Source organism: Perna viridis, chromosome 6 (assembly GCF_037379345.1).
Source record: "Perna viridis isolate PV_CMFRI_1.1 ecotype Kerala chromosome 6, ASM3737934v1, whole genome shotgun sequence".
In the NCBI taxonomy this organism is placed as follows: Eukaryota; Metazoa; Mollusca; class Bivalvia; order Mytilida; family Mytilidae; genus Perna; species Perna viridis.
This window is the reverse complement of record NC_142450.1, coordinates 21,255,712-21,279,932: the sequence shown is the minus strand read 5'-3', so window position 1 is coordinate 21,279,932 and position 24,221 is coordinate 21,255,712. Positions and strand designations below refer to the sequence as shown.

At 32.4% G+C, this 24,221-nt stretch overlaps 1 protein-coding gene across 3 annotated transcripts in view; it reads right to left on the bottom strand.

The window, feature by feature from the left end:
- The window catches only part of LOC148614043 (WD repeat-containing protein 3-like), a 51,645-nt gene that overhangs the window by 5,832 nt on the left and 21,592 nt on the right, over nucleotides 1-24,221 (bottom strand). For all 3 annotated transcript variants that reach the window (XM_088587828.1, XM_088587826.1, XM_088587827.1), the window contains 17 exons: nucleotides 21,406-21,606; nucleotides 20,196-20,405; nucleotides 19,419-19,537; nucleotides 18,723-18,801; nucleotides 18,004-18,102; nucleotides 16,388-16,462; nucleotides 15,962-16,063; nucleotides 15,497-15,594; nucleotides 14,312-14,438; nucleotides 12,507-12,697; nucleotides 10,486-10,579; nucleotides 8,844-8,945; nucleotides 8,290-8,375; nucleotides 7,595-7,663; nucleotides 4,557-4,629; nucleotides 3,002-3,159; nucleotides 2,105-2,216 (listed from right to left, as the gene is read on the bottom strand). In XM_088587828.1, coding sequence (XP_088443954.1) covers nucleotides 2,105-2,216; nucleotides 3,002-3,159; nucleotides 4,557-4,629; nucleotides 7,595-7,663; nucleotides 8,290-8,375; nucleotides 8,844-8,945; nucleotides 10,486-10,579; nucleotides 12,507-12,697; nucleotides 14,312-14,438; nucleotides 15,497-15,594; nucleotides 15,962-16,063; nucleotides 16,388-16,462; nucleotides 18,004-18,102; nucleotides 18,723-18,801; nucleotides 19,419-19,537; nucleotides 20,196-20,405; nucleotides 21,406-21,576 — 1,965 coding nt within the window. In that variant the 5' untranslated portion in view covers nucleotides 21,577-21,606. The remainder of the gene's footprint in view (nucleotides 1-2,104; nucleotides 2,217-3,001; nucleotides 3,160-4,556; nucleotides 4,630-7,594; nucleotides 7,664-8,289; nucleotides 8,376-8,843; nucleotides 8,946-10,485; nucleotides 10,580-12,506; nucleotides 12,698-14,311; nucleotides 14,439-15,496; nucleotides 15,595-15,961; nucleotides 16,064-16,387; nucleotides 16,463-18,003; nucleotides 18,103-18,722; nucleotides 18,802-19,418; nucleotides 19,538-20,195; nucleotides 20,406-21,405; nucleotides 21,607-24,221) is intronic.

The window sequence follows — 24,221 nt, the reverse complement described above, 5'->3', positions numbered from 1 at the left end:
AATTTACAATACTTCTATATGTAACTCTGAGATTTGCTCATTTTTCACTTTTCCTTCTACAATATTAGTAGGTACAGTATATGACACTGATTTATTTATTTTAGTTATTTATAGCATTATGCCTTCTAATATTTTCATAGTGAATTAAGGAAAAAAATGTTTTCATCATCCAGAAAAATTGTGGCAATTTACCCATGATAATATTTAAGGTCCTTGTTAGCCTATATACATGTTAGGGACACTTTCCTTCCAGTTGGACCATGGATTTGTGTTCCATAAAAAGGTCCATTACAAAGTGGTTTGTTACATATGATGTACCACACCAACTGGAGGTAAAAATATTTTCTCTTTTCAATCTAAATATTGAAAAATGGCACAAAGTCCCACAAATCAGTAGGCTTATATCAGAAGCACTTATAATGTATGCCTCATCTATACATTATAAAAAGCCACATACAAAATTTGAAATCAGTCCATCCATAAGGTCTAATAATTGTGATGAAATCTATCAGATGAAAGGACAAGGTGATTCCACTATCCACTAGTGGGGGTATAATTAGTGAAAGTCCAATATACCATCGAGTGGGGTATAATTAGTGAAAGTCCACTATACCATTGAGTGGGGGTATAATTAGTGAAAGTCCACTATACCACTGAGTGGGGGTATAATTAGTGAAAGTCCACTATACCATAGAGTGGGGGTATAATTAGTGAACGTTCAATATACCATAGAGTGGGGGTATAATTAGTGAAAGTCCACTGTACCATTGAGTGGGGGTATAGTTAGTGAAAGTCCACTGTACCATAGAGTGGGGGTATAATTAGTGAACGTTCAATATACCATAGAGTGGGGGTATAATTAGTGAAAGTCCACTGTACCATTGAGTGGGGGTATAGTTAGTGAAAGTCAACTGTACCATAGAGTGGGGGTATAGTTAGTGAAAGTCCACTATACCACTGAGTGGGGGTATAATTAGTGAAAGTCCACTATACCACTGAGTGGGGGTATAATTAGTGAAAGTCCACTTTACCATTGAGTGGGGGTATAATTAGTGAAAGTCCACTATACCACTGAGTGGGGGTATAATTAGTGAAAGTCCACTGTACCATAGAGTGGGGGTATAATTAGTGAAAGTCCACTATACCATTGAGTGGGGGTATAGTTAGTGAAAGTCCACTGTACCATAGAGTGGGGGTATAGTTAGTGAAAGTCCACTATACCACTGAGTGGGGGTATAATTAGTGAAAGTCCACTATACCACTGAGTGGGGGTATAATTAGTGAAAGTCCACTTTACCATTGAGTGGGGGTATAATTAGTGAAAGTCCACTATACCACTGAGTGGGGGTATAATTAGTGAAAGTCCACTGTACCATAGAGTGGGGGTATAGTTAGTGAAAGTCCACTATACCATAGAGTGGGGGTATAATTAGTGAAAGTCCACTTTACCATTGAGTGGGGGTATAATTAGTGAAAGTCCACTATACCATTCAGTGGGGGTATAATTAGTGAAAGTCCACTATACCACTGAGTGGGGGTATAATTAGTGAAAGTCCACTATACCATAGAGTGGGGGTATAATTAGTGAAAGTCCACTATACCACTGAGTGGGGGTATAATTAGTGAAAGTCCACTATACCATAGAGTGGGGGTATAGTTAGTGAAAGTCCACTATACCATTGAGGGGGGTATAATTAGTGAAAGTCCACTATACCATAGAGTGGGGGTATAATTAGTGAAAGTCCACTATACCATAGAGTGGGGGTATAATTAGTGAAAGTCCACTATACCACTGAGTGGGGGTATAATTAGTGAAAGTCCACTATACCATAGAGTGGGGGTATAGTTAGTGAAAGTCCACTATACCATAGAGTGGGGGTATAGTTAGTGAAAGTCCACTATACCATAGAGTGGGGGTATAGTTAGTGAAAGTCCACTATACCATAGAGTGGGGGTATAATTAGTGAAAGTCCACTATACCATAGAGTGGGGGTATAGTTAGTGAAAGTCGGTTTGCAATGTTTAAGAGAGAATAAACTGTGCCATACTTATTTCAAAACGGTTAATATTTATCTGTAAATTTCTTTTTTTTTTAACTACTTACATTTAGTGTGATAATATGCTCAAAGTTATCAGCATCCCACTGTTTAATTTTCCCATCCTTCCCTCCAGTGAAGAATAGATGTGTCTTGGCTACAAATTGTAGGCACATGATACTGAAATTTTGATAGAAAACTCAAGTTCACAACATGAAGTCACATATGTTATCATCCTAGGTATGCTTCTACATGTACAGGAACTTGATATTTAATTGTTTACAATGTATGTCCAATCTACATAAAGCCACGAACCAAATTTGAAATCAATCCATCCATCTGGAGTCAAGACAACTTTGACAAAACTTTGAACATTGGCGATTCCAATATTTCACCCACTTATTGAGTAGTGGTATGAAAAGCACACTGCAAAATTTCATCAAAACCCATAGAGTGGTTCAGTAAGAGATTTGCTTACAAGATGTACAAACTATGGACAGACCAACAGACAGACATACACAGTGTTTTTTATGTACCTCTTAGACTTTGCTTGCAGGAGTATAATATATGAATGTACAATATCATGACGTTATTTTTTTGCTACCTTAGTTTAAAATTGAAAAAAAATCTGGTCTTCTATTGCACAAAATATGCACTAGAGCTCATAAAATTTATACAAAATTTTAAGTTTAGAAAAGAAGGTGTGTACAAAATACACAAAATTTCTAACATTTTCTAACTATATTAAGCCAAGATAATGGTCTAACTTTCACAAAAAGTTGTAATACTTAACTTGTACAATAATAATTTTATAAAATTTTTCATTTTGTGTTGACATGTGATGTAATGTGTCTTAATTATTGTAATCTAATTTTTTGAACTGAATAGATTTTAATTTCCATGACTCATTTCTTCTTTCCACCATACTCTTGATATTGTATAATGGAGCATTTCTTGATACATACCTATCATCATGTGCAAATATAGATTTGTGACAGTCACCAAAGTCCATGCCCCAAATTTTGACATTACGATCAGCTGATCCAGTAATCAACAAAGAACTGTCATAGGATATATCTAAACACAGGACTGGTAACTTGTGACCATACATTGACAGGAAAAACTAAAAAAAAACAACAATTTACATTGTATAATGCATCACAATACAATGAATAACAAAGCTTTAGAGCCGATTTCCTAAGATTTTATTTTTTGGTCTATCATTCATTTCCATGGATTAAGAATTTTAAAACAACAAATCTTTGGGCCAATGCCCAATAGTGATACCCAACATACAAACTTTATAATATAGAATACAGTTGTATAAACTAAATTATCAAAAACAGGAGGTCATTGTCACTGAAGTTTAGAGTAGAAAAAAATTGATGAAACAAGAGGCTCCCAGAAGCCTGAATCACTCATCTTTTTAATTTTCGTCTTTCAATGGTAACAAATTTAAAAAGAAGTTTACTAATAATTTTGATCCAAGAAGACTTTGGTAGGACTTATCATATGGATCAATACATGGCTTAACAGATAAAAATGAAAAATTGACCACAGATAGATCTCATCATGTTAAACACTTTTACCCTGTCAGAATTTGGTGAAACGTAACGGTTTTGGAGATATATTCGAAAAACTACAGTCTGACCCCTATGTTCTATTTTTAGTAACAGTGGCCATGTTTTTTTTGACGGATCAAAAATCTAAATAAAATTTTTGTGCAAGATACCCTAAGAAACATTTATACTAAGTTTGATTCCAATTGGTCAAGTAGGGTCAGAGGAGAAGATTTTTGAAAGAAATAACATTGAAAATAACCAAAAAATGTTGAAAAAGGGCAGTAACTGCAAAAATGGTAGACAGATTAAAATGAAAATTTGACCACAGATAGATCTCATCATGCTGAACACTTTTACTAAGTCAGAATTTGTGCAAGATATCGTAAAGAACACCTGTGCAAAGTTTCATATAATTCCTCTCAGTAGTTTCAGAGGAGATTTTTGAAAAATTGTTAACTGACAACGACAACGATGACGGACGCCAAATCTTCGGCCAGGTGAGCTAAAAAGAGTGACAGACTGACCAATATACAAACAAGAATGAAACAGTATACCCCTCCATCATAGAGGGGGCACAAATATGATAAAGAAAAAATTGTAATGGATGACATGTTCTGACCTTCATCATATAAAAAACATGAAGTTGCAGACATCGTCATGCTAAACAGAAAGATGATATTGGAAAAATAAAAAAATCACTTAAAATGTATGCCTCATCTATATGAAGTAACACACCAAATTTGAAATCAATCCATCCATTGGGAGTCAAGATAATCGCCAATAAATTTGGATGGACGGACATGGGTATTCCATTATACAACCCACTCATTGAGTAGGAGCATAATATTATGACCAGCAACAATCAAATGAATGAAACCAATATTTAATTTGTTCTATAATGTAGGCAAAAACAATTGGAATGACTCATCTAGAAAATAGAAATACAATAAATACAAACCTTTAAGGTATCAGTGAAGAAAACTTTAACTGTGTTATCTAACAAAGCCACAGCAATGTATCTTTGATCAGGGCTGAAATAATACAGAAAATAGTAATGTATATACAACTGTATCTGAATTTCATCCGAAGAATACATTGTCCAGCTTGTCATTCCTTGAAGATGTTTGCTGCTCTATTCGAGAATAGCTAGGATTTCAAATTGTTGTAAAATCTTTGAAGATCTTTCATGCTTGAACAATATAAGAAAAAATAGATGGGTCAATATACTTGTTTTTCAGATATAAGCATTTGAAATTATGGCAGGAAAAGGATTCTCTACATTTTCCATAGTTTTAGTCTTAGTAGGTTTTATAAAAAAAATAACAAGAATTTCATAAAAAACTTTCCAAATAACATTTTAATGTGTGTTTGGTGAAATTATGAAAAGAAAAGTGGGGATCACTTGACAAAGAAAATAAATGCTATGAAATGGATAAAACAAGAGTAGTCAGAAAATCTGACAAATATGGCATATCATTCCCAGCAAAAATCCTTCAGTAATATTAAACATATTTTACAAATGAAATACAGTCATGTGAATCAAGTTTAGTGGTCTGCAAAAAAAACTTTTTCAGCAACTAGTCAAAAGGACTATCATACAAAATTTTTCACTAGTCTGTAAACTGATTAGCTAGTCCTAAACAAAATAATACTTGAGAGGTTTATAATTTTATTTATTCTTACAAACAAATCTTGTGAAAAATTCAACAACTGTATGTTTACAAGAATAAATTTCTGATTACAATCTGTCCATCAAACTATAAGACATCATTAGTATAAAGTATTTTTTCTACTAGTAAAATTGGACCAGGGGCAAAAGAAGATTACTAGTCTGGATCAAAATTTACTAGACTCGGACATCAGACTTACGGCCAAAGTTATAGACTGCATGATGAAAGGACTAAAGAGGGAAGAAAAGGCTTAAACCTTGCAGAACAATTCCTATGCCTTCTCAAAACTGCTTAACTATAACCTTCGATTCCAACATTCACTATCAAATTCATGAATGAATGTTGGAATCAAAGGTCAGTTTAATTTAACTGAAATTATATTAATATATAATGTTAAAACTACAATTTAATCTGTTTTGATCAGATTTACACCATTGTCGCACCATGGTCATAAATTTAGTTTGTATGTAATGTATATTACATTGTTCTGTTTTTGTTCATGCTATAACCATTTACTGTAAATGGGTTTATGCATATAAAATTGTCTATTGTCTACTATATTTCATTACAGCAAATAGTCATGTCATAATGTAAGGTGTTCATGCTTTCATTACCTTTCCATAGTCAATTCATCTACCTGAAAGTCAACCTAACTGGTGTGGTAAATTGACTCGCAGTAGATAATACATATTACACAGTGCATTCTTTTCTGTAATCTTGCAAAATCATACAGACAAATATATTTTCAATTAACTTGCAGTGTTCAAATGATATAAATATCAAATATTTTTAAATTATTTAAAAAAACATTAATTGTAAAAAACCTCTTTTCCGGAGTGATAATTGGTGGGCGAATTCTTTCAAAGGGAAGGTAATTAGTGGGAATATGTTCTATAGAAATGTAAAGGGAATTTTATTATTTAATTTTACAAGAGTTCAGCGACCCTAAATTTTCTTTTTGAAATATGTAAGAATGTCAGTTCAGTGCTCTTTACATAACTGTATAAGAAATTGTATTAATAAGTTTTTTTAATAGTTTGCGAGAAAGTGAAAATTCCCAACATGATAAAATATAACATGTTGTCAAAAATTACCTTTATTAAGGCAAATTAGCTCAAAATCAAAACAAATTTCAATGACATGTGTTTTTTACCTTAAAATTCTAAAGTATGTCTTTGACAAAAACTAGGGAAATCTATATTCTAGAAATATTTGGTATGATCTACTATAAAAAAAATTTATTTCTGCTGCAGGAAAAAGTTACCAACATATTCAAGACTGAAATATGATGGTTTAATATTAGTAAGGTTAGAAGACCTGTTTATCACAGGAGACCCCATCTCATTTGTTGGTAGTGATTTTTTTTAGTTAATCACATGTGTCTGTAAGACACTAATGATGCCCCCGCTTGCTAGATTTGCCAAATTAGGAATATGTTTATTTTTGTATGAAGACATGGTTTGGAGATCCAGAAATTCTTTCAAGACTTGTGTTACTCATGGTCTGGGGATCAATTTGGGGATCAGAAATTCCTAAATATATGCATACCTGCATATTGTATCCTGGCCACATAGTGTCATAAAATCCTGTTTGGTAGTGTCAGACTAGTTGTGATGAGAAAAAGAGGACCAATGGACGTATTAATGAACAAATAAAAAAATGTTAATACCCCCCCCCTAAAAAAAAAACCAAATCCCTAATTTTGTTGCTTGGGATATATTTCTGACAAAAATAACAAAGTCTAACTATCACCCAGTTCCCTAATATTTCACGAAAATCAAGATCCTATGACCCTGCACACCATCATTATGTGTAGAAACATCCTGCAAAAAAATATTTTAGATGAAGAGATAACCATACAAGCCATATAGCCCTATTCCTCATGAAAATGACTAAGTCTAACTTTCACCAATTTCCATAATATTAAATGAAAAATCAAGATCCTATGACCTTGCACACCATCATTATGTGTAGAAACATCCTACAAAAAATATTTTAGATGTAGTTCAAAAACTACAGAAAGAGATAGCCAAACAAGCCATATACCGGTAGCCCTATTTTTGACGAAAATAAGTAAGTTTAACTATCACCAATTTCCGTAATATTTCACGAAAAATCAAAATCCTTGGGCCTGCACACCTTCATCATGTGTAGAAATATCCTGTAAAATATTTTAGTTCAAAAACTGTACGAGGAGATAGCCGGACAAGCCATTATCATGTGTAATCTGGATGGATGGACGGACCGACAGGGGTAAATTAATATGCCCCCAACAGTTTGTTGCGGGGGCATAAAAATGTGTAAGAGTAATTAAAAGCAGACATACCTGTATTTGACTCCAAGTACATCTTCATCCATCTGTAGTGTTCTAACATGTTCTAAACTTAGCCTTTTGCTGGAATCATAGAATACTATTAACAGAACAATTGCAGAAGTTTTGTCATGTAAACAAGCCTGACAACTCATTTTGGGATGCAATATTCCTAAATAATGTATTAAAACTACTTTCAATGCTTAAGCCTATCAATGCAGACACACACAATAAAGAACATAAAAAAAACATCAGTTTCAAAATTATTCATTGATCCTTTCTCATGTTATCATCTCCAACTGTCTGGGGACACCTCTGCCAGATATATAACTTTTCGGAGGGTATTGCACAATACCTTGCCTTTTCGTTTGATGGGGTAAAAACTCTAGCATTGGTTACTAATGATAGCATACATATATACCACTGAAAAAATGGCTAAGTTCAACATGCTTAAAATGCAGCAGAAAATTACTCAAATTGCTCCACAAAGTTTGAATAATATATGTTGAATGCTTTTCAAGTTACAAATTACACAAATAGATACTCCTAAGCATGACAGACAGATGGACAGAGTTGAGTGGCTATTAGATCTGCTTTCATTGTTAGCGATTCAGGTAAAAAAAGGGGAGGAACTTAAATGGCAATTAATATTCTTGTAAATGATATTTAAAGTACGGGCAAGGTAACTCATATAGTTACAATATACAAACCTTGTAGTTGAATACTGTTCATCAGATACTAATTCAAAATTCCAGAACTTAACAGTTTTATCAGCACTACCAGTAACTAACCCTCTCTTAAAAAACAAAATTTGACATTGAATATCAATAAGGTTGAAAATAATAACATATCATCATTTTCCATGGTATTGATCATTTTCCATTTAAAAGTTTATAGAGAATATAGAATCTACTACAGCTGATATTGCTAGATGAGAAATCTATGACACCTAAGGGAAAGATTTCAATTACCTGTAATATGAGAACGTTGAAAGCTGCAACATTCCCTATGATATATAAATTCATATGTTTGTAACCCTAATTCAGAACTTTCACTGATGCTGAAAATCCCTTTTCTGCAATCATGCAGTAATATTTTTGGGGCCATATCAGATCCATAATTGTTATTGTACAATTTTGGGAGTTCTCTACCATATGTCTCCTTTGAGTACATAAAAAAAATGAAATAAAGCAATTTATTAATCACCAGTTTTTCAATCCAAGCTCTGTTTTTAAAGTTACACAGTAGGACATTGTAAACATACCTTATCAGGGGCCATGCTAATTCCCCACACAGCACTATTATGGGCATCAATAGTCTCTAACAACTGTCCACTGGCAACATCATATATCTGTATCTTACCACTCTGCGAAATAAAATATAAAATGATCAGTTAGGGAGAAGTACAGAGAAAAGCATTGGTTCAAATGTCTACAGCTCAATCCAGACATTCTTCTTGAGAACTCCAATACCATTCTTTTATTTCAAAACCTTTTCAACTGACACTATGAAATATAATATTAAGATACCAGTTTTTGAAATACGTATCAGCAATAAAGAGCTGCCCTTTAAGTGCATGATATGCCAATTGACCTTTTAACTTTAATGAATTTATATGATCAATAAGAAATACTGTGAGCCCTGTCAAATACCCTCCCCCCTCAAATAAAAGTAAATAAAAAATGCACAAAAAATTTTGCACTATCAAGGTTACCTCAAGTTTAACTAAGTTTGCTGTCTTGATTTTTCACCCATACATTTCTATCTTGTTTAAAACACACTTTTCTGACAAGATTACCCAGTATCTTTTTATAATTATTAGTCGATCATCATAACAAATGGTCTGTTTTAAACAATTTTTCAATGAATAAAAATTCCTTGGCTGTTTCTGGCTTTTTTTAAAAGAGTAAAACTTCATAACAATGAAACGTAAAATTTGACATTTATACAAATCAGAGGGGAGCTTACCTTAATTGATATGAACAATTCACAAAAGTTTCATGAAAGTTAGTGAAAGTGTTTTTAAATAACTGTGCGGAAACTTGAAAATCTCCCTTTTTTTAGCATAAAAATTCATAACACATAAACGAAAAATCTGAAATTTATAAAAATCGAAAGGGAGCTTACGTCAATAGATATGAACAATTCACCAAAGTTTCATAAAAGTTGAGGAAGTATTTTTGAGTTATTGTCTAAAAACTTGAAATCCCCCTTTTTTAGGTATAAAAATTCATAACACAGAAACGAAAAATCTGAAATTTATAAAAATCGAAACGGAACTTCCATCAATAGATATGAACAATGCCCCAAAGTTTCATAAAAGTGGGTGAAAGCATTTTTGAGTTATTGTCCGAAGTGTGGATGACGGACGGATGGACGGACAACAGTATACCATAATATGTCCTGTCTTACATGGTGTATAAAAACAAAAGAGCATATTAAATTTCATCTCTTCATAAAGCTTCATAAAAAAAAAACTAATTCTTTAAGAGATACACCTATTCTTCTGATCTGTAAAACGTCTGTGCAAAAATTCCATTTTTTTAAAAAGTATTTGGTTGTCGAAACACTCCAAATATCCCAGATGGTTTGAATTAAACAAGTAAGAGCTTCTCATTAATATGATTTTAAATAAAATTTCATTATTACACTTATAAATCAATCATTTATCATTCGTTGTTCTCTCCTAAAAGAACAGACATGATTTTACTAAGCCGACAAAAACCACTATAAAAACAAGAGTCACAGCAGTAAATCCAGAATGAAAACAAGAAATGTGGGTACACATACAGACAAACAGACAGGATGATTCCTATTTACACCACAAACTTTGGTGGAGGAATAAAAAGTAGAACTCCATTTTAATACAGAAAAAAATTCATGACTGTAAGAAGTAAATTACCAACCTTTGTACCAACAATAACAATTCTATCACCAGGTGCAAACAATGAACATAAAGCATAATCACACTTCATCGTTCTGATACACTGTAGTGTTGACCTGAAATAAATAATCACACTTAATTACTCTGACACACTGTAATGTTGACCAGAAATAAGTATTCACACTTCATTGTTCTGATGCTCTGTGGTGTTGACCTGAAATAAGTATCAGACCCATCGAAATTTTTTTAAGCACATCTGACATTCGGTCAGACACAAGGTGATGACTTGTCTGACCGAACGACAATTTGTCTGACCGAAAAAACTCTGAACAATTTATCGACACGCTAACATTTTTGATGGGGGGTGGGAATCTCCAAGTACATTTTATTATCAAGCTGATTTTAAAACTACTGGGTATGGGCTCTTGAATTTGTTAATTTGTCACCATTATTCATTTTGGCTAGAGTGTATCTGATGAGTCTTCATAAACGAAACATGTGTACTTTGTTTTGAGTTCTTTGTATTATATATTGTTGATTTTTTAAATTTGAAATAAAGTATTGTTATTAAATTATAAAATCTATTCTCAATCTCTGGCATAAAACATAATCATTTCAAAATTCAACATTTCATCTTGATAGTCAAAACATTCACTGTCTTCATAATCATCATCATTGTCTTTGTCACAAAGGCTCTCCACAATGTTAAGTGTTGAGTTAACTTCAACTTGTACATTATCAATATCATTCTTTTCCTCATCAAGTATTTCAACATCTGCATCATTAGTCATTATAACATCAACAGTATTTTGTGTTTCATTTTCAGTTTCCAAATTGGTATTAGTAACAGGCTCTTTGGATTGATTTTGGGTTTCATTTACAGTTTCCAAATTGACAGTTTCAAAATTGACAGTTTCCAAATTGGTATTATTCACAGGCCCTTTCAAATGAAAATTTGTTTTATCAGATGTTCAATTATTAAACTTTATCAATTTCGATGTAAAAGAAATATACTTTATTATTTTTTTCATTATTATTTTGACAATATAATGACCGCATGTTTCACATGTAAACGAGTAGCGAGACAACGAAAGGGACGATATATCAAAGGACGAAATGACGTGTAGCGAATGAACTGGAAGTTACATATTATTGTTTACAATCAAATTGATTGACTATCTCGCTAGACTGTAGACTAATTCACGTAATTATTAAAACGTTCCAGTTTTATTATTCACAAAAACCACTTCAGTTTTGAGAAAATCTTCTTTAACGTAAGAAAAAAACATCGGACACCCGGGCCGACATGCAACGTGTATTTACTGGACCCGGGACAATTTTACCGGACAGGTCCGACAGTCCGGCAGGTTTCGATGGGTCTGAAGTATTCACACTTCATCGTTCTGATACACTGTAGTGTTGACCTGAAATAAGTAACCACACATCATTGTTCTGATGCTCTGTAGCATTGACGGGAAAATAAGTAATCACATTTCAGTGTTTTGATACACTGTAGTATTGAACAGTTAAATACCATTCAACTTTATTTACCTATTTCCCTAGAAAGATAACAACAAAATACGGCCATTCAAAGTTAATTTCTTGGTTCGTAGGCCATTTCTTATGAAAACCAATGAAAAAAAGGATGCACTTCTTTTATCTTATAAGAAAAAAAAGATAAGGGAGGTATTTTTATTATTAATTTGATTCTAATGATATTGTGATGAAAATGAGTAAGAAGGCAACCTTGTAAGAAAAGATGGAGGGCCTGAGAACCGGAAGCATACTTTAATTAATCTTATACAAATTAAGGAATTCTAAGATTTGAAACAGTAAAATGGCTTAAAAAATCTGCTAAATTTTTTCTTGTAAAGCCTCCTCCCAAATTAATTTACAATAAATCAGAATCTACTAAAACACGTTATCTCACAATATGGCACACCTATATATATATATGTCAAAATAAGGCAAAAAGTGGCCGTGAAAAATACTTGTCTAGAAGACTTTCAAAGGAGGAGTATAGAAAAAAATAAATAAACTAACCTGTTCCAAATCTTAACTGTATCAGCACTACCAGACAGGATAGCAGTGTTATCAGAACTGCAACAAATAGTCCTAACATCAGTACGGTGACCAGCCATCATTAACGTGTTACCTGTAGTTACCTCCCCTTGCTTCTCCTTAGGGTTTACACTACAGCATTCTATAGTGTTATTGTTAAGAAGGGCCACCATCTACAAAAAAAAAAATGTAACTAATAATTTTTCAAATAGGTTTTTATATCATGTTTACCAGCGTTAGTCATAAAAAAGAAGTCAGTCAATGGCATAATCTATCTGAATATTGTCCTTTCCATAAAAATGGATGTCTACAAGAAAGTTATCACCAATTCTGAACTTATTAATATAACATATGTACTTTCATTAAATTACTATTTTCAACTTTTTTGCATAATAACTGGTTAGAAGACTGGGGCTGTTACCAGACAAAATCGAATACATTAAAACCTGTCTGAAATGAATCCCTTTTGGACTTAAAAATTGATTCGAATTAGGCAGGCATTTAGCTTTGATTCAGGCGTCGGTTTCACAAAAAGTTGTAAGGGTGAAATTGATCGAAAATCATGACGTCACAATGCTATTTTAGTTTATGACATCATTACTTACGATCAACTTTACTCTTACGACTTTTTGTGAAGCCGACGCCAGGTATCTACTTTACACAGGTAAATTCAATTTATCAAGTTTCACTGTACTTTCAAGCCAGAACTTTTAAAATGGGATTGAATTTGGTTCAATGCGTAATCAATATGAATGTATGAATATCAATACAAATAAATTGTGATATCAATAATCAATGAAATTTGATCCCAAACGTAAATTCAACCATCAATTTAATAATAATATCTTAATGTTTAAAACCATTAAAATTGACTCCAATAAATTAACCAGTTTAAGATAAAAAAAAGAAAAAGCACAAAAACACAAAATTTTTAACACCAAATATGAAAATCATAGTTTCTATAGTCATTTCTTGCTCCTGAGGCCCTCAATTGTGACTTTTTATTACACATTTTTACTGCCATATCAATAAAATTAAAACAAAAGGCACCTCCCTCGACTAAGTGCACTCATCACTTTAGGCAGTAGAAAAGTCAAAACATGAATCTCTCTTCATTGGTGTTCCATTAAAACTTATATGGTAAATTGATGCCAACCCTTTTTTGATACAATCATTTAAAATGAATTGAGTTGTATGTAATTTGGCACTTTAGTCGGTAATCACCATAAAAATTGAATATGATATCTCAAATTCCCTTTGGATGAAAACATGTTTCTGTCACTATTTAAAGACAATAAATTTATGTTAACAGAAATCAGTAACATTTGTGAAGCCTGAACTCACTGCATAATATGAATCCCCATTGTGCTCATTTTAATATTTAGTCTCTGCAAAAGGTTTAAATGATCAGAATATGTTTTCTAAACCAGGAACAGCTTGGACTGGAAACGATTGGAAATTGTTAATCAATAGACTGTTGACATTCAGACAATATATTCTACCCAAAATTAGTAAAAATCACAGACAAATTGTAAAGGCTGGCATCTATGAAGGTACTGAGGGATGGCATTTTTTGCCAGGGGACTAATCCAATGAAACAATTTAAATCTGTCATTATATTACATTCAATTTGTCCCAGAACCTCATATTTTAATGGAATGGCCTTAGAACCAAGAACTCATTTTATAATGGCCTTACATTGCAAGTTTTCATACCTACTGAAAATTGGAATGAAAAAATATTACAAATGGCTTTAAATAAGAATCAACATCCTTTTAAACTCAAACCTTAGACTGAGTAGGTCCTTCCAGTAACAAATCAAATGATGAAATCTTGGATGATAACTTGAGACTATTTACATAACTTATTTCATCTTCAAGTTTTAATTCTGCTACAGGGTCTAATTCATCTCCTCTACAAAATGAACAGGAATGAACATTACATTGATAAAGAAAAACTTCAGACTGTAAGACAGTAAAATTAACTTAATTCAATTATCATATACTTGGACATTTTTGCCCCATTAATAATACAGGAAGCTGCAAGCCCGTATCAGCTCCAGGCTGATAAATGATTATTGGACAATCGTCAAAGACAACATCATCAATATCAGCCCTTTGTCAATGGTAACATCATCAGTCAAGAAAGTATTGTTCTAATTACAAGTCAAATAAAATGTAAAATAAATGAAGAAATTACATTCAAATATGGCTTGAAAAAAGATTTTTTTTTTGTAATGATTCAATTATATGATAAAAAGATTATGACAGTGCATTGTTCCATATCATCCCTTCCATCAAACCTCAACCAATATCAGCATTCGAGCAGAACTCTCAGGCTTGATATGGAAGTCTTGTGTTGATAGATGGGCCTATCAAGAAAATGCAAAGAAATTATCAATAATTGTTGTCAACTTTATTGCTTTTCTAATGTTTTTACTGCCTGATACTGAAAAATATTGGAAATTTCTAATGACAATGTTATGACAAATTGACTGTGACGTTGCTGATAATCAGAGTAATGTCAGTTTTGAATGTCTTGATTGAAACATCACATCTCGCTTACAGTCTCACTGTGATATTTCCTGTCTTGATTTCAAAATTTCCGTTATTCTGCATATATTCACTGTGTGCATTTACATGTATTACTGATATAACTTTTAGATTTAAATAACGTCAAAATTAATTCCTTTTAATTATTGAAACAATTCCAAATATGAGTTTCATTAATACATGACATGAAGTTGCTCCTGTTGTCATGCTATATCCCCACATGTACCACATATGTTTGGTATCACACAGAAGGACTAAATGACAGAAAACAAACAAGTGCTTCAACTAAATGTATACCAACCACATTGAGTGAGGGTATAATAAATGATTTGTACAATACGTGTATCTCAGTTATTTCGTGTAATTTGTGTGAATGATTTTCTGAAAACTGTTTTAATGTCAACATTTTTTTATACATACTTTTGTCTTTTCTTCAATTTCTTCTGCCTTTTATTCAAATGCTTTCTTAGTTCTTCATTGCTGGGTAAATTAAATACTTCTAATGAACTATCTGTTCCCTATAAAGAAATTCATTTGTACATGTACATATATGTGCATGTTAAAGAATATCCACTTAAAGTGTATATTGCAGGTTATCAATTCTTATCCAACCTCCAGCAGCTCCAATCAACAAATGCATGTACAAACTGTTACATGTATGTTAAGAGGAGAATTTCTCTAACTCCATTTTTTTTATTCTGGTTCATAAATTATTAAATCATAAATCTGGTTATTCATAAATTCAAGTTAAATACATAAATAATTTTCAAAATCTTAGATCTTTCACTTTAATCAAAATAAAAATCTGACTTTGTTTGAAAATCTAAAACTTGTTTTGTCCTTTTCAAAAAAGCTTGAAACACTGTAAGATTCTGAAAAACTTACATGACATGCAAGAACACTTCCTGTGTCATCAGTTGCCATGGTAACAACTCTCTGCCTTCCTTTCCTCATGACTGATCCAACTTTAGTGCATTTCAAAATATTCTACAAAAAAATTAAAGAAAAGATTTCTATAATGAAAATGACAACATAAAAAAAAAATCCTTTCATTATCAATTCAAGTGATTGTTTAATCGAAAAGAAACAAGGCCTTGACAATTTGACTATTTCAAATCTTGCTATTACTATGTATGATAAAAAAATACAAAGAACTTCCCTATATCGGTATATGAATAGTTTTTAAATGAAAATGATGAATTATACATTATTGAGTAAATATTAATTCAACTTACTTCACCAAAGCAGGTAATATCCATTTGCATGAAATTTTGAAATATTTGTGGATTTTCCTAAATAACAAAGTATTACCATTTCTTCTTGGATATCTTCTCCTTCTCCTGACAGAGTCTCCACCTTTGCTCTCTTTGATTCTGGTTCATCATCCTGAAAAATAGATATACATAATTCAACTACAAACTGTAGACCTTGATTAAATCTAATTTCAATTTGTCTCTTTTCAAACTTAAATTTGATATATTTGAACCCCTTGCATGCTGTGTTTTGTATAAAAAGTAAAGCTAAATGACTACAACCTTTGGACTGAACTTTGACTTCTCACAGGTAAGCCAGTGTATACAATAGGGTGACCATGCAAAAATGAAGCAGTGGGTAGCACATGACAAATTTTGTTTTCAAATTTTTTTCATCCATTTCATATCATAAATGCATTCTTTCTCAAAATTGAATGTTGGTTTCTGATCAACTGAAATGATTAAAGAGAAATTAATTTCATAGAATGTACTGAAATTCATTGAATGGAAATAACTCCTTATTTAGTGCAAATATGGTTGCTTTGTCAGAATACTTCGAAGTCATTTACTGAGCCATCCATTGCCAAATAAAACAAAATATTCATACTTTTTGCTTGTTGTATGACAAAGCCACGTATGGACAAGAGGAAATAAAACATTTAACCAATATACAGTCGAACTTCACTTGTTCGAACTCACATAGCTTGAACACCTAGGATTTCTCGAACAAAATTCAAAGTACCAAAATTTTCTCTGATATAATCAATATAAATAACTTTGGATTTCTCAAACACTCGAACTGACTAGTCGATCCGTTCGGTAATAAATCTTAGAGAATAACCATCACTAACTTGAACACGTCAGCCAATTTGTCAGCTTGGGTAATAAAAGGTGTGAAAAACTGAAACCCTATCATTAATCAGTGTCATTTTAGTTCATGAAAGGTAATATTTAAGTCATCACTAATAACATAGTTTTTATCTTAACATAGTACTGATTAAGAGTTCGTGAATGTTACAAAGTTGGCATGATATGGCATCAAAGAAAATAAGATGAAAACAAATTATTGACCAAGGAACTCGAACTCTGAACGTTTTAAAGGCAAACACAGCATTTTTAATGTCCACAAGTCAACATTATCTTCCAAAAGTGAATAAAAAAGATCCATGAACTAACAAAACTTAATAGGAAGTAAGCAATTTCTAACGATAAAGTTTAACTCAAACTGGCAACGAACACATTCCGGATATATACGAACTTCAATTTCTCAAACTGCCGATAACTCAAACACATTTCAATGGTCCCTTGGAGCTACCGAGGTTTGATACTAGTATATAATTAAAATAATTTTAGCCATAATAGTAACACTAATAAATTTGTTTAAAAATAGCATTGTTTCATAAATATCGTAATTGGCCATGATGTACCATGAACCAAATCTAAAAAAAAAACATCACAATTTTGGTACATAAGGTGTATGGTTTTCCCCTTATTCAATATCAAAAAACATTTTCTGTCAAGCGTTATTTTAAGGAAACAGTAAATTTATTATCTCTTGATACCAACAAATACCATAAGCGTTGCCTTGGGTAATAGTTGGTACTTAGGGGTAAAAAATTTACTTTTCCACTTATGACCATTCAACAAATGTATATTTTCGTCCCATGTATATACCTCTGTATCAAGATAGTTAATATCCCAGACCCTGAGTTCACTGTCAGCTGATCCTGTGATAAGTCTCTGACCATTCCGTACTACTACAAAGTCATACACCTGCAAAAAAGGCATCCACATTAATAATACCTTCAAAACCCATCTTCATCACTTTTTGAGGCAATAAAATGATATAAAAAAATATGTCTCCCTGCTTCATTGATTTCCATGAAAAAATGTCCTAAGAATTCAGATATCAACTTTGAATGGCCTTACAGTTCAGTATTACCATATTCCACTGTATGATTATGTACAATTCCATTTTTCCTTCTCTCTGGATTGGCACAAGCTCAAGGCTTACCACAGTTTGAATATATTGTTAACAGATTAGCTACTTCTATGGTGAACAAAAAAGTGCAATAACAGTAGCTGTGAAATCGATTTTTAACACTTTCTTAACCCTGTCTGCGAAATTGCTTACCAGCCCGACAGCCATAGCTGGTAAAAATGCTGGTGGGCTTGCAGAATTTATTTTAAATGCCAATGATTGCTACATAAAATCATTATTTTCATGAGCTAGGGCGGGTTGTCAGAAATTAATATGGCAAAAACTGTTAAACTTAAGTAATTTTCAAAACCATGAAGTAATCCACACATGTGAAAATGTTCAAAGTCTACAAAAATAAACAACCATGAAAATAAATACAATTATAGAATAAAGTACAATAACAATGGATTACCTCACTTCTGTGTCCAACTAATGTCTTAAAACAATGCTGTGTTTCTAAGTCCCAAAATTTGACAAATGTATCCTTGGAGCTGAACAAAAAAAAAAAAACAAACAACACAAATTTTCATTGTGTAAAATAAAAGTACCAATAATTAACTGTCATACATAGTAAAATCTATCGTTGTGATAAAATGAAAAAAAGATTTTATTCCCAATTTTGTGAATTTATGTTTCAACTCAACTTACATTTAAAAAAAATTTAAGTTGTACAACTTCATAAAAAGTCACATGTTAAGAACTACTACATACATGTAAATACACTGCAAGAACTGTCATTTCTGATAACAATCCCCCAAAATGCATACTTCTATTTCTTTTACATTTCTGATAATTGGAATAGAATTTACATGTTTTATTTCTAATGATTTATTACTACTTTGTTGTTCCTTGTATCCAATGTATATAATGACATTTTTAATATGAACCTATAATTAGGCTTAACATATGCCTAGAAATCTGTTGTATTTGTCCTGATGACGGCATGTTTCTGCTGAAACAAGTCAACTTGAAATTCTATTGTATTTATAAATAAACAACCCTGCATACCATCAGCTATCCAATTCATAGGATCAATACTTCTTTTAGACGTAAGCAGTGTTGGTTTGAATTGAATATTATTCCGATAAATTCACATTAATAATCCTACCTTGTAATGAGAACATCTTTCTCTTTAAGGAAAGAAGCCTGTGTAATTTGACCCTTGTGACCTTTAAGTCTGTAGAGACCAGCTTCATTAACAATGTCCCATACAATAACATCTGTATCCTTTGAATTGAAGGTAAATTTTAGACCATTATTTCTTAAAGTGATTAAAAATTAAAAACCTGTACAGCTAAAAGTCAGTCAAAGTATGATTGAAATTTTAAGTATTCTAAATATTTCATAGCAATTGTGAACTCAATAAAATAATCAGATATTTAAATGTATTAATTTTCACAGCTGCTAATTTTCTAGGAATCTGAACAGGTATCAATATTAGCAGCCACAAAAATGATACCAAAAAATGTAAGTTTTGAACAGTATTAAAAAATCCATTTTGCTGGAACTATTTTTAGTGATTTTCTGTCCACCCCAAAAAAAAGCTTGCATATTTGTTCAACACGAAAATTAATACATTTACAGTAATGCTTTGAAGAGAGAAATCAGTTAAGGTGTTTGTTCAAAACTGGTCAATGTTGACAGCAAACATAAGCTAAACCTGGAAAATTATAGGTATAATTGTTTTAGGCGCAAGGTAAAAGAATACTTTTTTTCACCTTTCACTAAAGCTCAATAAACTTCCTCAGGCTGTTTTTACTGTGATTTATGTCAATTGCCATTGCTATTTGGTAGGATTGTTGTCTGTGACACATTCCTGTCTTCAATTTCTTCTCTATTGTATATGTTTTTTCATCTGCTGTAACATGAACGAAAACCAACTTACTTTTCCTCCAGAAACCAGCCGCATTCCCTGTTGGTCATAGGTTAGAGTAGTAACAGTGGACTTGTGACCACTGAAGTTAACTTCCAAATCACCGCTAGCAATGTCAAATACTTTGATCATACCATCGTTGTAACCAACAGCAACATGCTTCCTATCTGGTGACTTAGCTAATGCTGTTACTTCATGTTTATCTCCCTTCAATGTAATGAACTGAAAATATACAGAGAAATCCATGTGTTGTTTACAAAATCACTTTATATTCTAGAATCACAAAAGGTAGTTCTACCTACAGGACTTTTTCCACTGTTACTACCTTCGCTCATTTGCTTTTGTTACTTTGTATGTATGATTTTAGTTACTTTATGTACTTTGTTGTGTATGTCTGTTTTCCATGTCTGGTCTTCGTCCCTGGATTGCATTCTTTTGATTACGCTATAACCTTGGTTCCCTTGATTACTCTTTGAATACACATTAAGCACTCTAGAAATTTAAAAAAGATCAAGGCAAAGTTTTTTTTCAAAATTTAGAGCAGGAAATTAAAAAAAAAATTGTACAAAAAAATTGTAATGGTAAAGCTCTTGTTTATGCAAATGCTAGTGTTCCCATTATGGACTTGACTTTTTATGAGCAACTCGGCGGGTGTTTCTAAATAAGCAGAGGATGCTTACCCTACCAGTGCACCTGGTCAATGCTCCCAGTTTTTAGTGGAGTCAGAGTTGCTCAGTTGGTTTTGTTACTTTGTATGTATGATTTTAGTTACTTTATGTTCTTTGTTGTGTATGTCTGTTTTCCATGTCTGGTCTTTGTCCCTGGATTACATTCTTTTCATTACCGCTATAACCCTGGTTCCCTTGATTACTCTTTTAAGAAATAAATCACAGAAATTCCCTTTTTATCATTCTTTTACCATGGGCTGGTCGTTACACCGGTTTATGTGATCCCCAGCAATAGTGAATGGGCATATATCAACATAAATGGCAAGCCACTGGTAAAACAATGATGAAGCAGAGTTTCAATGATTTAATTTGATTCTAATAAGACAGTAAAATAACTCTAGAAATTCACCACCTCCTCCTGTTCCATTAGGTAAACACACTTAACATAACCGAATTAACAAAAAAAGGAGCCAGTTGAACATTATGCTTTATTCATAAAAAATGAAGGATAAGAGGACTAAAGTTCAATGATCATAGTAAAAGTGTCACTATACCTTTTCACCTGTACGCAAATCCCACACTATCACATCTTCACAAGCACTGACAGCACAATATTTGCCTTTGATGCCTCTCACATCTAAAAATATAATGTTAGCCTTTGGGCTGCCTACCACACCAAATAACTGTCCAGGAACATAACGTAAATACTGTTTTGTCACTCCCATTTTATTTCATTGTTTTTTTGTCTTCCTCAACTGAAAAGATTACAAGTATTTCAGTGTATAAAGAAATAACTAGAGGCTCTAGAGAGCCTGAATCACTCACCTGGTCAAAAATAGTCTTTTTAGCTATCTAAAGCAGGACTCTTGACCTTATTGTATTATTGTCACAAGAATCATTAAATCAAAAGAGAGCATCTTAGTCATCTACTCGGTTTTCATATCATAAAATAAATCTCTCATTGTCATTTTTTAATTCTTCAAGGGCAATAAATCTGACATTGGTTAACAGGACTTTATGAAAATTTCGGCAAAGGTGGGTCTCACAATGCTGATCAATTTCATTTTGAAAGAATTTGTTTACAAGTTATTTAAAAAAGTCATCAATTTGACCCCTATGGTCTACTTTAAGTAACACTGGCCAAGGTTTTGCCACATCAAAAATCCTCACTTACAGATTATTGAGGATATTGTAAGGTACATTCATGCCAAGTTTGGTTACAATCCATCCAGTAGTTCAGTAGATTTTCAAAGTTGGAAATACAAAATTCTGGAAAAAATCCATTTCTAGACCCATAACTCATTCATCCCTCAATGGATCTTTATGAAAATTTTGGCATAGGTGCAACTCATCAAGTTGAACAATTTCACTCCCTGCCAGATTTTAGATAAACCCAACTGTTTTTGAGTTATGTGCGATATTCTGCAATTTGATTCCTATGGTCTATTTTTAGTAGCAGCAGCCATGTTTTTTTGCAAGATAGAAAAAACGCCATGACGCCACACATAGATTGTTAAAGATCTTCTTTTAAACATTTATATTAAGTTTTATTTCAATACATCCAGTTGTTTCAGAGTAGAAGATTTTCAAAGTTGGAAATATATAATTTGGGGGAAAAATCCATTTCAGGATCTGTAACTCATTCATCCATCAATTTCTGAAAATTTCGGCATGGGTTCATCCCATCATGCTGAACAGTTTTATCCCTTCAAGATTTTATATAAACCTAACTCCTTTTGAGTTATTTCCAAAATTCTGCAATTTGATCCCTATGGTATATTTTTAGTAACATTGGTCATGTTTTCGCAAGATCAAAAATCCCCCATCCATCCAGAAGTTTCATAGGAGAAGATTGGAAATGTAAAATTTGGGAAAAAAATCCATTTCAGGACCCATACCTCATACATCCATCAAAGGATCCTTCTGAAAATTTTGGTGTAGGCCCATCCCAACATATTGAACAATTTTACCCTCTGCCAGATTTTAGCTAAACACAACTCTTATTGCCTTATTTCAAAATTCAGCAATTTGACCCCTATGGTCTATTTTTAGTAACTGCAGCCATGTTTTTTGCTAGATCAAAAATCTCCTAACAAGGATTGTTAAAAATACCCTAAGGAATATTCATGCAAAGTTTTTTTAGATTGTATTCAATAGTTTCAGAGGGGAATAAGCTAATTGATGACAATGATGGACATATAGTGACAAGAATAGGCAATTTTCGGAATTTCATATTTTCTTCAATGTAACCTGCAATGTTTAATTTTCTTAAGTACCATACTTCAAACAAGTTTTGCATATTCAAACACCTTTATGTAGCATCTTAGCTCTCTAATGAGCCATGGGAATGCATAATTAAACATATTCCAGGCCATTTTGGCAAAAAAAATAGTAACCCCTACCCATTAAAATATGCCCTAATATGAAGAAAATGATTGTTTTTAGCATACATGAACTGTACACAAGGTTTATCTGGCATTCATTATGAAAATCTTCATATATCAATCATATTGTCTAGCATAAAAATAACAAGGGGCTTTTAAAGAGCCTGAATTGCTCACCTGGAGAACCATGCCCTATTTATTAAGTAAGTAATGGTATAATGCTTTGTTACCATGTTTGACAAAAAACTGCTGAAAAAAGGGCATATACTTTGTATACATGTAGTGTACCTAAGGCACTGTAAAATGTTGGAAATGCCTACTAAGTGATCTAGAACCTCTGGATAAAAATTTGGGCAGGTGTCTCCCTATGCCCTGTTATTCGACCGGGCCTTTGCTACAAATGAACAAAAAATGAAGTCAAACCATGACTATACAACATTTTCATATAACAATTCAACCCAGGAGACTGTGTTTACAAAATAAACTAAGTCTCCTTGAAATCAAAGCCAGTATAAAAATTAGCAGGAAAATGGCCACCCAGAACAAACTTTCATCATCACCATTAAACTTAGAACACAAAGTTTCCCGAATAAACCAAAAATCACTGGAATCCGAGCTACTGTTAAAAATGGTGGCAAAATGGCAGTCATTTTGAAAATGGCCGCCAAATAAAATTCAAAACTGCCAGTCATGGCTTTCAACAGTTTTTGCAAAAAAACTGAATTTTACCCCTATTTTCTACTTTTAGTGACAGTCACCATGTTTTTTCAAAGATAAAAAAAAAAGATTGTCATTTTATGCAGGATACCCTAAGAAACAACCATACTAAATTTCAATGAATTCTGTATAGTACAAAAAGTAGTTTCTGAGGTGAAGATTTTTTAAAGTACACTGAACCACTCTCCTGGTTAAATTTTGTCTTTCAACGGCAATAAACTTAGTAAGGAGTTGTCTAACAATTTTGACTCAAGAAAACTCTGGAAGGG